This window comes from Perognathus longimembris, chromosome 3 (assembly GCF_023159225.1).
Source record: "Perognathus longimembris pacificus isolate PPM17 chromosome 3, ASM2315922v1, whole genome shotgun sequence".
Lineage (NCBI taxonomy): Eukaryota > Metazoa > Chordata > Mammalia > Rodentia > Heteromyidae > Perognathus > Perognathus longimembris.
This window is the reverse complement of record NC_063163.1, coordinates 72852635-72864890: the sequence shown is the minus strand read 5'-3', so window position 1 is coordinate 72864890 and position 12256 is coordinate 72852635. Positions and strand designations below refer to the sequence as shown.

Below are 12256 nucleotides of genomic sequence, written 5' to 3'. Positions count from 1 at the left end.
GTGGAATGTCCTGCCTGGGGTAAGGGCACTTTTGGCTAAACCTGGGTTGGAAATTCCCTGGGGGAATAAGGCGAGAGTCGATCCTTCCATATAATTTTTGTTTTAGTGCCCATCCTGGGGCTTGAACTTGTGGGCTGAACTCTTTTGCTCAAGGCTAGAGCTCTACCATTTGAGCCACAGATCTACTTCCAGCTTTTTGCTGGCTAATTTGGAGATAAGAGTCTCATGGACTTTTCCTAACCTGGCTAGCTTCTAAATGCCATTCTCAGATCTCAACTTCCTGAGAAGCTAGGATTACAGGCTGTGAGTCACTGGCCCTTGGCTATTTACCATATTACTAAATACCAAGTGTAGAAAATATGTAAGCAGTAAAATTATTTCTAAAAAAAAAAATCAGAAAAGAGGGGCTGGGAATATGGCCTAGTGGCAAGAGTGCTTGCCTTCTACACATGAAGCTCTGGGTTCGATTCCCCAGCACCACATATATGAAAAACGGCCAGAAGGGGCGCTGTTCAGGTGACAGAGTGCTAGCCTTGAGTGGGAAGAAGCCAGGGACGGTGCTCAGGCCCTGAGCTCAAGGCCCAGGACTGGCCAAAAAAAAAAAATCAGAAAAGAGCCAGGGGGTCACGCCTGTAATCCTAGCTATTTAGGAGGCTGAGATCTGAGAATGGTAGTTCAAAGCCAGCATGGTCAGGAAAGTCCATGGGACTCTTATCTCCAACCACCAGAAAACAGGAAGCGGAGCTGTGGCTCAAAGTAGTAAAATGCTAGTCTTGAGCTAAAGAGATCAGAGACAGTGTCTAGTCCTTAAATTAGAGCCCCAGGACCGACAATAATAATAATAAAAATAATATCAGAAAAGATGTCAGGTACCAGTGGCCCATGCCTGTAATCCTAGCTACTCAGAAGGCTGAAACATGAGAATCACAGTTCAAAGCCAGCCCTGTTAGGAAAGTCCTTGAGACTCCAGTTTACCACCAAAATAACTAAATCTGGAAGTGCAGCTGTGGCTTAAGTGGTAGAGCACTAGCCTTGAGCACAAAAACTCAGGGCCAGCACCCAGGCCCTGAGTTCAAGGCCCAGGACTGGCACAAACACATTAAAAAAAAATCGACAAAAGCAATACTTGCAAAACTGGTGTAAACCAACTGAACAACCCATGGGGGAAGAGGGGAAGGGATGGGGGTAGGGGGGAATGAGGGAGGAGGTAACAAACAGTACAAGAAATGTACCCAATGCCTAACGTATGAAGCTGTAACCTCTCTGTACATCACTTTGACAATAAATAAGAAAAAAAAACAACGCGGTTGGGAATGTAGCTTAGCAATAGAGCTCTTGCCTTGCATGCGTGAAGCCCTGGGTTCAATTCCTCCATCCCACATAAACAGAAAAAGCCAGAAGTGGTGCTGTGGCTCAAGTGGTAGAGAGGTAGCCTTGAGCAAAAAGAAGCCAGGGACAGTGCTCAGGCCCTGAGTTCGAGCCCCAGGATTGGCAAAAAAAAAAATCCCACTCTTTAGAATCAATGTGTACACTTCACAAACGATAAACCATATTAAACCTTCTGTCCCCACAGCATAGCCTAGTCCTATGCAAGCAATCCAACAACTAATCATTTCTATAATGACTACTTATTTCCTGACTGGGTTATCCTACTGATTTGTAGTAATGTATGTTTGTAGGGCAATGTGTGATATTATGCATCAGGAGATACTCGAAAGAAAAGAGGACTAGTGCAGGGTCCCACAGTAAAAAAAAAAAGTGACATTTAGAAAAAGAGCTATTCTGGGTCGTTCCCCCAGTCACCCAAGCTACCTCCAGGGACCTGAGGGGCCGTCCCCTCCCCAGCCCAGGCTGCCTGGTCTTTATCTGGGGCTCCGGCTGCGCGCTGGCCCCGCCCCCCGGGGAGCTGCCACTCAAGAGGCTCCTGACCGGGAACTGCCTGGTCAGCTGTGTCCGGCGGAGGCAGCTGCGGACCCAGCTGGAGACTGTGTCGGGAGCAGAGGGGAAACGGAGGACCTGGGGTCCTTGGTTCCCCGGGAGGGGTGGGGTGCTGCTGCACCATGGACCACCTCCGGGCTGCCCTGTGGCCACGAGTTGGACTCCTCTGTCTCCTGTTTGCTGGGGCAGCCCGGGCTCCCCAACTCAGTCTCCCGGACCCCAAGTTTGAGAGTAAAGGTAAGGCTGGGAGCTGTTTGTGGAACACTTCCCCACCATCCTGTCCCCCACAGATCGCTAGGGAAATGCTGGTGAGTGAACCTGTAGATTAGATTGTGGTAGCAGTGGGGGTAAATGGGGGCTAGCCAGTGTCGGAACCCCCTGGATCTGGGTCCTGATGAGACCAAACTGGATCGAAGTCCCAGGCTGGCTTTGGGGAGAATAAATTGAGAGAGGATAATAAGGTTCTAGTTCTGTCTTTTGAGGGATCTGAGGGGTCTGGGTCTCTAAGTCCCTGGAGGAGGGGTTCAAGGGAGAAGGGCTCAGCCTGGGTCGGGGGCCAGGCCGCGGGTGACTAGAAACACGGTGCTGGGGTGGGCAGCCCCCCACGGGTGGAGGGAGGGGCTCGGGGTGCACGGTTGGCGCTATCTGGTCACCCGGGGCCTGCAGGGGCAGATAGGGGGCCGCCTCCTCCACACCCACCCGCCAGGCCCCGCAGGGTCCGGGGCGGGGCCTGGAGGCTGTGCCTGGGGGCGGGGACACCAAGGCCGCCTGCGCTGGAAGTTTGAGGGGCGTCACATCTGCAGACCCCCGGGAGGAGGACCCCCCAACGTTGGGGTTGTGTGTGTGTGTGGAGAAAGGACTTGGTTCTTATCGGATCCGCCCAGGCAGTGGGAAGGGAGGGAAGGGCAGGGCAGCTGGGCCTGGGGATGCAGCTGGGCTTCCTGGACGGGATGGGGAGTTGGTGTGTGTGTGTGTGGGGGGGGTGTTGGGGATCCTTCATCTGCCATTGCCCCCCCCCCCTCCAGCTGCCCTGCTGGCGGCCCGCGGGATGGAAGACCTCGTGTGCTTCACCGAGCGCCTGGAGGACTTGCTGTGCTTCTGGGAAGAGGCGGCCAGCTCGGGGGTCAACTACAACTTCTCCTACCAGCTGGAGTGAGTGGGATGGTAGTGGGGGTGCAGGCCCCTCCGCCAGTGTCCAGGGATGGAGCAGAACGGGAAGAGGTAGAGCTTCCTGGAGGCCCTAGCTTGAGATACACTCCCAATGCTTGGGGCCAGGCCACGCCCCCAGGTCGTGATCTCTGTTGGGAACCCCCACACCGGGGCTGGAGTAATGCAAGTCCTGATCTCTGGTGGGAACCCCCTCCCCAACACCGCTGGGGGAGCCGCGCCCCTAGTGGCCTAGGCAGCAATAATTCAGGTCGCGATGGCCTCTGGAACGCGATCCTCCTACACACAGCCCCCCCCCCCCCCCAACGTATTCCCTTCTCCTTCCCGTGGGCCAGGGGTGAACCCTGGAAGCCGTGTGGCCTGCATCGGACACCCACCGCCCGAGGCTCGGTGCGCTACTGGTGCTCGCTGCCCACCGCCGACACGTCCAGCTTCGTGCCGCTGGAGCTCCGCGTCGTCACGGCCTCGGGCGCCCTGCGTTACCAGCGCGTCATCCACATCAACGAAGTGGGTGAGTGCGCTGTGGGATGAGGAGCGGCCACGGAGGGGGTCTCGGCCCCGCCCACCTGCTCCACGCCTCCACTCCCTCCGGCAGTGCTGCTGGACGCCCCGGCGGACCTGCGGGCCCGCAGGGCGGAGGAGGGCAGCCACGCGGTGCTGCGCTGGCTCCCGCCGCCCGGAGCACCCATGACGACCCACATTCGCTACGAGGTGGATGTCTCCGCCGGCAGCAGCGCAGGGGGCGCGCAGAGGGTGAGCCCCGAAGTCCCTGCAGGACCCCAGTGCCCCGCCATCCCGTCACCACCTTGCTCCTGGACCGTGCTCCATAGGCCAGCCCCCCCCATCCACCCCCTCGATATACCGCCCGGATTCTGTCCCTGGCTCCAGAGCTCTCTGCTGATTGGCTGTAGTTCCAGATAAGGCCCCGAACCCTGCTCTCACTGGTTTACAGGCAATGCTTGGGAGTCGGGCTGCCCGTCCTCTCCTTGATTGACTAGATCCCGTCAGTTTTCCTCTCTTCCAGTCCCGCCCTCGCACGGTCCCGCTCCTCCAAAGGCCCTGCCCACAAGGAGTCCGACCACGCCCCACGGAGAGGGAGGGGCCGCGCCCCCACGCTCCTCCCCGCGACGCCTGGCCTTCGGGCGCCCCCGTGTTGTTGCCTGGTCCTCTCGTGAGGCCCCGCCCCCGCCCCTTCTGTGAGGCCCCGCCCCTCACCAGGCCCCGCCCCCAGGTGGAAATCCTGGAAGGCCGCACGGAGTGCGTGCTGAGCAACCTGCGCGGTGCCACGCCGTACACCTTCGCCGTCCGCGCGCGCATGGCGGAGCCCAGTTTCGGGGGCTTCTGGAGCGCCTGGTCGGAGCCCGCGTCCTTGCTGACAGCTAGCGGTGAGAAACCCAAGGAGGAGCTGGACGGGGCTGGGGGGAAGCCCCCCCAAACCCTCTGCCCTGACCCCGCCGTGTCATCCAGACCTGGACCCCCTCATCCTGACCCTGTCCGTCATCCTCGTGCTCATCCTGGCGCTGCTGGCCGTGCTCGCCCTGCTGTCCCACCGCCGGTGAGCATCCCCACTGGGCTCCTCAGGGCCTCAGGTTTGCTAGGCAGGTGGCTCTACCACCTGAGCCACGTCCGCAGCCTTTGGGTTTTACTTAATTTTTCAGGAAGGGCCTCCAGATTTTTGTCTAGGGCTGGCCTCAGACCTCAGTCCTCCAACTTCAGCCTCCCACAATGGCGCTGGGTTTAACGGGGTGCACCATCATGCCCTGCTTGGAAAGATTTAAATTCCTACACGGGTTCCTCAGATGCTTTTATGATCTGACCAGCCCTCCTGAGGGATTTGAGATTGCAGGCAGGGCTTTTCAAGTCCCCTGGCCTTTGAATACATTGTTCCTTCTGCCAAGAAGCTTTTCCTGTCTGATCAGCCAAGTAATATACTAGTTATCTTTCCTGACCTTGTTCATTTCCCTCAAGATGGACCACAAGTCAAGGAGATGAACAGATGTGTAGATACATGGTTATAAGTGTGATCAGTGGTTAGCACAAAAACAAATGGCTTAGGGGCATGATACAGTAACCCAGATGCTGGAGTGGCAACCAGAAGCAATCACATGAAAAGTGGGGAGAAGGCGGAGCATGCGTAAAGGCCCTGGGGTGGGCATGAACTTGGGACACTGAAGCACTACAAAAGCCATAGAGCTCTTGTATGAGGGTTTGAAGGGGAGTGCTGAGCAATCAGGAAAGCAACAGGAGCCAGTCACTCAGGAATTTCTGTAGAGCTAAAGTTTTAGTTTTTATTCTTTGGCTCAGGGGATTTGAACTCAGAGCTATGAGAGTACTAAATTTAATATAGTCTCCTACTGAGCTGCCTCCTCAGCCTTGGGTTTAATGCTAAATGTACTTGGGGGGGGGGAGTGGGAAAATCACAGAAAGGATTGACAAAGTGGCATAATGGACCTTCAAGTAAAGCTAGGGCCGAAATTAGAGCATGAGTTAATATATACAAACTCTTATACATCCTTAAAACTCAATTCCAGTTGCCCTTTTGTAGAGGGGTGCTGATGCTTCATCTTGCTCCCCAGGAATGTTAATGGCTCTGAGACTGGAGGCCGAGAGGATACTGGTACATGTTCAGTAATGTGTCCAAGAACCATTTGTGTAGATATGTGTGCCAGCCAAAAAAAAAAAAAAAAAAAGGCTGGGGGTATGCCAGGTGATAGAGCACCTGCCTAGCAAAGCTGAGGCCTTGAACTCGTGGTCTTGTGCTCTCCTTTGGCTTTTGTGTGCTACTACTTGAGCCACAGCTTCACTTGTGCCTTATGCTGGTTAACTGTAGGTATAAGTCAAAGGGACTTTCCTGCCTGGGCTGGCTTTGAACCAGGATCCTCAGCTCTCAGCCTCCTAAGCAGCTGGAATTACAGTCAAGTGCCTGGGGTGGGGTAGGGTTGTATGTAATACTGGGGATTGAACCTGAGGCTTCCTGCTTGGGAGGCAGGCACTCTCCCACTCGAGCCACAACCCTCAGCCTGTACCTATCAATTTCAACAGGTCTCTGAAGCAAAAGATTTGGCCTGGTATCCCCAGTCCAGAGAGCGAATTTGAGGGTCTCTTCACCACCCACAAGGGTAACTTCCAGGTAAGTGGCTGTGCTGTCCCATCTGGGGCCTGGCCAGCTGAAGGGCAGACCACTGAGCTGACTGGTGCTGTGTTTTCCAGCTCTGGCTGTCGCAAAATGATGGCTGCCTGTGGTGGAACCCTTTCACCCCCTTCCCAGAGGACCCCCCTGTCCATCTGGAGGTCCTCTCAGAACGCTGCTGGGGGGTGAGCCAGACGGTGGAGCTGGCGCCAGGGGATGAGGGCCCCCTGCTGGAGCCGGTGGGCACTGAGCACACCCAGGACTCTTACCTGGTGCTGGACAAGTGGTTGGTACCCAGAAGCCCTTGCAGCGAGCCCCTCCCCGGCCCTGGTGGCAGCGGGGACATGGAGGCAGTAGATGAAGGCTCAGAAGCCTCCTCTTGCTCATCTGACGTGGCCTTGAAGCCCAGGCTGGAGGGTGCCCTGGTGGCCAGTTTTGAGTACACCATCCTGGACCCCAGCTCCCAGCTCTTGCGCCCGAGGACACCAAGGCCTGCACTGCCTCCCACCCCACCCCACCTGAAATACCTGTACCTCGTGGTGTCTGACTCAGGAATCTCAACTGATTATAGTTCTGGGAGCTCCCAGGGAGCCCACGGGGACTCCTCTGATGGCCCCTACTGTCACCCATATGAGAACAGCCTCACCCCAGCGACGGAACCTCGGCACCCCAACTACGTGGCTTGTTCTTAGGACTCCAGCCTGCAGAGGCTCAGTATGGCCCAATATGGCCCCCAAGACCAGTCCAGGCGGGGACTGGGGAGCCATCTCCAGGATGAAAGATACTTGGCTTCTGTCCAGCCCACCCTGCTCAGGTGGCCACACTCTTGCAGTGTGTGAAAAGATGTACAGTTTCCTTCTTGTGTACATATGTGTAAATATACATACATATATGTGCATGTATGTGGCATACCATGACATTTATCTACAAATACTCTGTAAGTCCCTCAAGCTCGTCTGCAATTTAGGACCTGGCCCTCTCTCTGAAGTAGTACAGTTTATGCCAGCTGCCATAACAAGCCATCTTCAGTCTTAGTGGTTGAACCCTCTAAGTAGTTTCCGATCTCAGTGCAATCATGTGGGCAGCAATGCAAGGGATGTCAGTGGCCTTAACTCTTCCTAAAGAGGACCCTGAGAGTCCCTGTAGGTCCTTAGATGGACTCTCCACATCCTGCCAGCTAAGAAGTGAAGAGAACAGAAGATGCCATGACCCATTTTAGGGATCTGGTCTGAAAACAGAACAGTTGGATGCTGGGAAATGTAGTTTAGTTATATACCCTGGATAAAATAAGCTGTTCAGCAAGCCTTGAACTACTCTCTGCCACTACTAAGACCAATGACAGTGACCCTTACAGCTTCATTCTGAATCAGGCCACGTTTTTCAGAAATTACCATCATGACAGGAAGTGCCACCATGTGCCTGACTAAGTGGTAGTTCTGGATTAAGCATTTTTCAAAAGTTTGGCTAAGAAAGCTGACTAGGAAAATCTTATGATTCAGCAATTCAACTGAAAAAAAAAAAACCATAAACATACCTGGACAGGTAGGCAATAATCAGAGAAGTAAATAAGTTCCTGTGCTAAATATATTGGGGTATAGTCAGCCACAGAATACTATGCAACTGAGAAAAAAGGAATAAACTAGAAAATGTGGTTGAATCTTAGTAATAAGGTTTAGTGGCAATGAAGAAAGCCCTGGGAAATTACATTTATCATGAAACTACATCATTCAAAACATCAAAATAAGTATTATTAAAATAATGTTGATATGTATATAATGATGCTAGGTGGATTTTTTTAAATATATATAAAACTGCTGAGGAATGGAATCCAGGCCCTTGCACACAAAAGGTATATGCTCCACCACTGAGCTACACCTTAACCTCTATAATCCTAGTTTGATGATTTCTGTTTGTTTGTATTTGTGCTGGTCTTGGGGCTTGACTTCAAGAATCTAGGCACTGTCCTTAAGACTTTTTTGCTCAAGGATAGCACTCTACCATTTAATCCACTGCTCCACTTCCAGTTTTCTGGTGGTTAATTGGAGATAAGAGTCTCATGAACTTTCCTGCCCAGGTCTGGCTTTGAACTATGATCTTCAGATCTCAGCCTCCTGAGTAGCTAGGATTACAGGCATGAGCCACCAGTGCCTGACTTTTAATGCTAGTTTTGAAAGAGCAAAAGTCCATTCCATCCTTCGAATCTTCATATGATCCAGAATTATGCATGCCAGCCATGGGAAACAGAGGCACAGAGACTGAGACACACCAAAGGTCAAGGCTTGCAGTCAGCACTTGAACTCTCCTCTGAGCTGGGGTTACTAGCTTGGGTGGGCTATGGGGTGATCTTCATCTCTCCCTGTGGCTGGAAAGTCACACACCACTCTGCCCTGGGACTTAGACCACCCAGCTCCAGGCAGACTCGCAGGCGGTGTTCTCCTGGGCCTGCATCTGGCTGCAGCCAGCACTGAGCCGGGAAGTAGCGCCGGAGCATGGCCACCTGCAGGTAATCGCTGCTGTCGGCTTCCTCCTGGGTCTTCAGGGCCACCAGGAGCCCGCAGCCCTGACCCGGTCCCTGCCTGCGGCTGAAGTGGGCAACAGTGTCCAAGAGCAAAGCAGTTAGGTAGGTGGCTTCCTGGGACCCCAGGTCATCCAGCAGGTATTCCTCCAAGCCGTCCAGCAACAGGAGGGAGGGGGCAGGCCCCTGGGTCTCATGGGCAGAGCACAGGAGCCGAAGAAGCTCTCGGGTAGAGGGTGGGTAATGGAAGCGAATTTTCTACAAGATGGGAAAAGAGGGAAAAGGCCAATTCAGCATAGGAGGTCAGACACTCACTGAGAGCAATAGGTAGTGGTAGTTTTCTGTTCACTTTTGTTCTTCAGCACTTATCACTGTTGCATAATTGTTAAGTGCAAGCCTTTTTACTACTATTATTTTTTGGTGTGCCACCCCTGAGGCTTGAACTCAGGGCCTGGGTGCTATCTCTGAGATTTTTTTTTCACTCAAGGATGGCTCTCTATCATTTGATCCATAACTCCACTTCTGGCTTTTTCCTGGTTCACTGGAGATAAGAGTCTCAAGGACTTATCTGCCTGGACTGGCTTTGAACCACCACAATCTTCTCAGATCTCATCATCCTGAGTAACTAGGATTACAGGCATGAGCCACCAGCTCCCAGCAGGATTTTGTGCCAAATCTATAGGCCAACCTTTGCATGGAAATTTTACCTCTACAATTCTACTCTAATCCAAGTTTTTTTTGTTGTTGTTTTGCCAGTCCTGGGCTTGAACTCAGGGCCTGGGCACTGTCCCTAACCTTTTTTTGCACAAAGATAGCACTCTACCACTTGAGCCACAGCACCACTTCCGGCTGTTTCTGTTCATGTGGCACTGAGGAATCGAACCCAGGGCTTCATGCATGCTAGGCAAGCACTCTACCACTAAGCCACATTCCCAGCCTTCTAATCCCAGGTTTTTAGAACATGGCTCTGGTAAAACTTAACTCTTTTACACACTCAGTCCCATGCCATAAACATCACCGCCCTCTTATTTATTTATTTATTTATTTTGCCAGTCCTGGGGTTTGAATTCAGGGCCTGAGCACTGTCCCTGGCTTCTTTTTGCTCAAGGATAGCACTCTACCACTTGAGCCACAGCGCCACTTCTGGCTTTTTCTGCGTATGTGGGGCAGAGGAATCGAACCCAGGGCTTCAGGCATGCTAGGCAAGCACTCTACCGCTGAGCCACATTCCCAGCCCCCACCGCCCTCTTCTTTCCTTTAATGGGTTTTATTATTACTTTTTGTTTATGTGATATCGAGGAATTGAAGCCAGGACTACATGCAAACCTATAACTAAGCCACGAGCCCCGCCTCACCGCCCTCTTATTGGATGCTACTTCAATCAATCTATCCAAGTCCCGCCCTTCGCGTACTCCCGACTCCACCCCATCATGGCTGCTCCAGTTTGCCCACCAACTGTCTCTAGCCATTGGTTTGCGTACATGTCACTCAATCCCTCAAAGCCCCACCATAGGCTAGCAGTGCTACAGTCCCCGCCCACCCTGGTTACCTGGAGCCGCAAAGGGTCGAGAGAAGCTCTCGTGCCCACAGGCAAGCTTTGAAGAGGCCGCCGGGTCAGGAAAAGCACGGGGCCTCGGCCCTCTCCTGCCACCTCCAGGGCCGTTGCAAAAAGCAGCGCTGTTTTCCCAGAGCCTGAAGTACCGAGCAGCAGCAGAGGCGGCCCTGCCTCCGCCGCGCGCTCCTCCCTATCGCCAGTCAAGCTGTCCCGGTTTAGCACTCGCCTCAATATCTCCGCCATTCGCAACTTAACTTCTGTCCAATCAAAGGCGCGGTTCCTGCTTTAATCCCGCCCCGCCAGAGGCCTCATTGGTTACAGTGCATCTAGCTTGTCTATTGGTACAGAGAGCTGTCCATCACGGGTGGCCCTCGCTAGCTCCTCCCCCTCCAGCCTGAGCTAGCTGGATCGTGAAGGAATGGGGTGTTGGTGAGGAGGCAAAGCCTTCCTCTGAGGGGATCTCTGGGGGCGAGGTGGCGGGGAGCGGCTTGAATACTATTACTGTGGGTGAGTCATAATCTGACAAACCTAAAGGTTGAGGATTGTAGGGAGCCTGGTGGCCTAGCCTTAAGTTTACCCTCCTGTAACAAAGGGGGCTCACTTCCGGGCACCCTGGCTCAGGCCTGTAATCCCAGCTACTCAGGAGGCTGAGATCTGAGGATCCAGATTCGATGCCAGCCCGGATGAGAAAGTCTGTGAGATTCTTTACCTTCTATTAACCACCAGTAAGCAAGACGTGGAGCTGTGGCTCAGGTGGTGGAGTGCCAGCCTTGAGTTGGGGGCGGGGTGGTGGCGGTGGGGGAAGCCAAGCATGGGGCTGGGAATGTGGCCTAGTGGTAGAGCGCTTGCCTCGTGTGCATGAAGCCCTGGGTTCCATGCCTCAGCACCACATATATAGAAAAAGCTGGAAGTGGCTCCCTGGCTCAAGTGGTAGAGTGCTAGCCTTGAGTAACAGGAAGCCAGGGACAGTGCTCAGGCCCTGATTTCAAGTCCCAGGACTGGCAAAAAAACAAAACAAAAAAGCCATGCAACAGCTCGAGGCCCTGAGTTCAAGTCCCAATATTGTAGGCACACACATGCCCATGCACAGAATTCAGCAGCAGCTGTTTATGAGAAGAGATCTTCTTGCTTCCTCATTGGCCCAGGAGACTCTTCAATTCTTTCTAGTGCTGAGACAAGAGAACAACATCCAGGGAAAGGGGGCAGGAGGGAGAAAGAGGGGGAGACATGTAATAAGGAGCCTTGTTTAATTGTTTGTTGGGGCTCACAACAACACTGGCTAAGCAGGTTGTAGGTGGCACGTCCCTTCTCTCGCTAACCCAAGGAGTGAAAGGAAGGTGGAGATGGAAAACCTGGGAGACAGCAACACACGGGTGGAATGATCCTGAGGCTGGCAGGGACTCCTCACCCGGATGCCTGGCTCTGGGCTGCCACTCACTCCTGTTGCCCAGGCAACCTGGTCTCCGGGTAACTTCAAAGTGGTGCTGTTGCCAGGCAACCCAGGGGGCAGGGCGGAACTGCGATTTCCTGGGCTTTTTCTCTCCCTCTGGGACCAGAAGACAGCTCCACAACATCCCCCGGTACACCCACTCACACAGCTGGGCACCCCTACACCCTTCTGTACACGCATACACACGCACACGCAGGCACACACACGCACACGGCATCTCTGCATGGGTTCCATTTTCAGATTTCCCATCACCCATATACTGACAGCTAGCTCTCCTCTGCCTGACACACAAAGCATCGCACACACACTCTGCTTGTCCTACATTCCCACCTCACACGCTTCCCTGCACAAACCTACATTACAACATCCTCCTTCCCATCCTCCCAGAGTCCCTAGCTCCCTCCCTCTCTCCCTTCCTGCCTTTCTCCCTCTCTTCCTTGCCTGCCTGCCTGCTTGCTTGCTTTTACTTTCTCTTTTTTCTTTCTACCTTCCTTCTTTCCT

General features: G+C 53.6%; 2 protein-coding genes across 2 annotated transcripts; one reads left to right on the top strand and one right to left on the bottom strand.

Annotated features, from left to right (window-relative positions):
* The first annotated feature begins 1890 nt into the window (after window positions 1–1890).
* On the top strand, window positions 1891–7133 carry Epor (erythropoietin receptor). The gene is made up of 8 exons (XM_048342266.1): window positions 1891–2175; window positions 2964–3090; window positions 3441–3616; window positions 3701–3858; window positions 4337–4490; window positions 4573–4660; window positions 6148–6235; window positions 6316–7133. Exons 1-8 carry the CDS (start codon window positions 2061–2063, stop codon window positions 6925–6927), a joined length of 1518 nt encoding a protein of 505 aa, XP_048198223.1. The 5' UTR covers window positions 1891–2060; the 3' UTR covers window positions 6928–7133.
* Window positions 7134–8306: 1173 nt separating this feature from the next.
* Window positions 8307–10568, bottom strand: Swsap1 (SWIM-type zinc finger 7 associated protein 1). The gene is made up of 2 exons (XM_048342304.1): window positions 10300–10568; window positions 8307–9008 (listed from the first exon to the last, which is right to left on the bottom strand). Exons 1-2 carry the CDS (start codon window positions 10546–10548, stop codon window positions 8568–8570), a joined length of 690 nt encoding a protein of 229 aa, XP_048198261.1. The 5' UTR covers window positions 10549–10568; the 3' UTR covers window positions 8307–8567.
* Between the last annotated feature and the right edge of the window lie 1688 nt (window positions 10569–12256).

Bases quoted from the DNA above. Each gene is read 5' to 3' on its own strand.
- Epor (XM_048342266.1), top strand. From the start codon at position 2,061: ATGGACCACCTCCGGGCTGCCCTGTGGCCACGAGTTGGACTCCTCTGT. The intron at 2,176-2,963 runs GTAAGGCTGGGA...CCCCCCCTCCAG, and splicing joins CCCCAAGTTTGAGAGTAAAG to CTGCCCTGCTGGCGGCCCGC. The intron at 3,091-3,440 runs GTGAGTGGGATG...CCCGTGGGCCAG, and splicing joins AACTTCTCCTACCAGCTGGA to GGGTGAACCCTGGAAGCCGT.
- Swsap1 (XM_048342304.1), bottom strand. From the start codon at position 10,548: ATGGCGGAGATATTGAGGCGAGTGCTAAACCGGGACAGCTTGACTGGC. The intron at 9,009-10,299 runs GTAACCAGGGTG...CCCATCTTGTAG, and splicing joins TCGACCCTTTGCGGCTCCAG to AAAATTCGCTTCCATTACCC.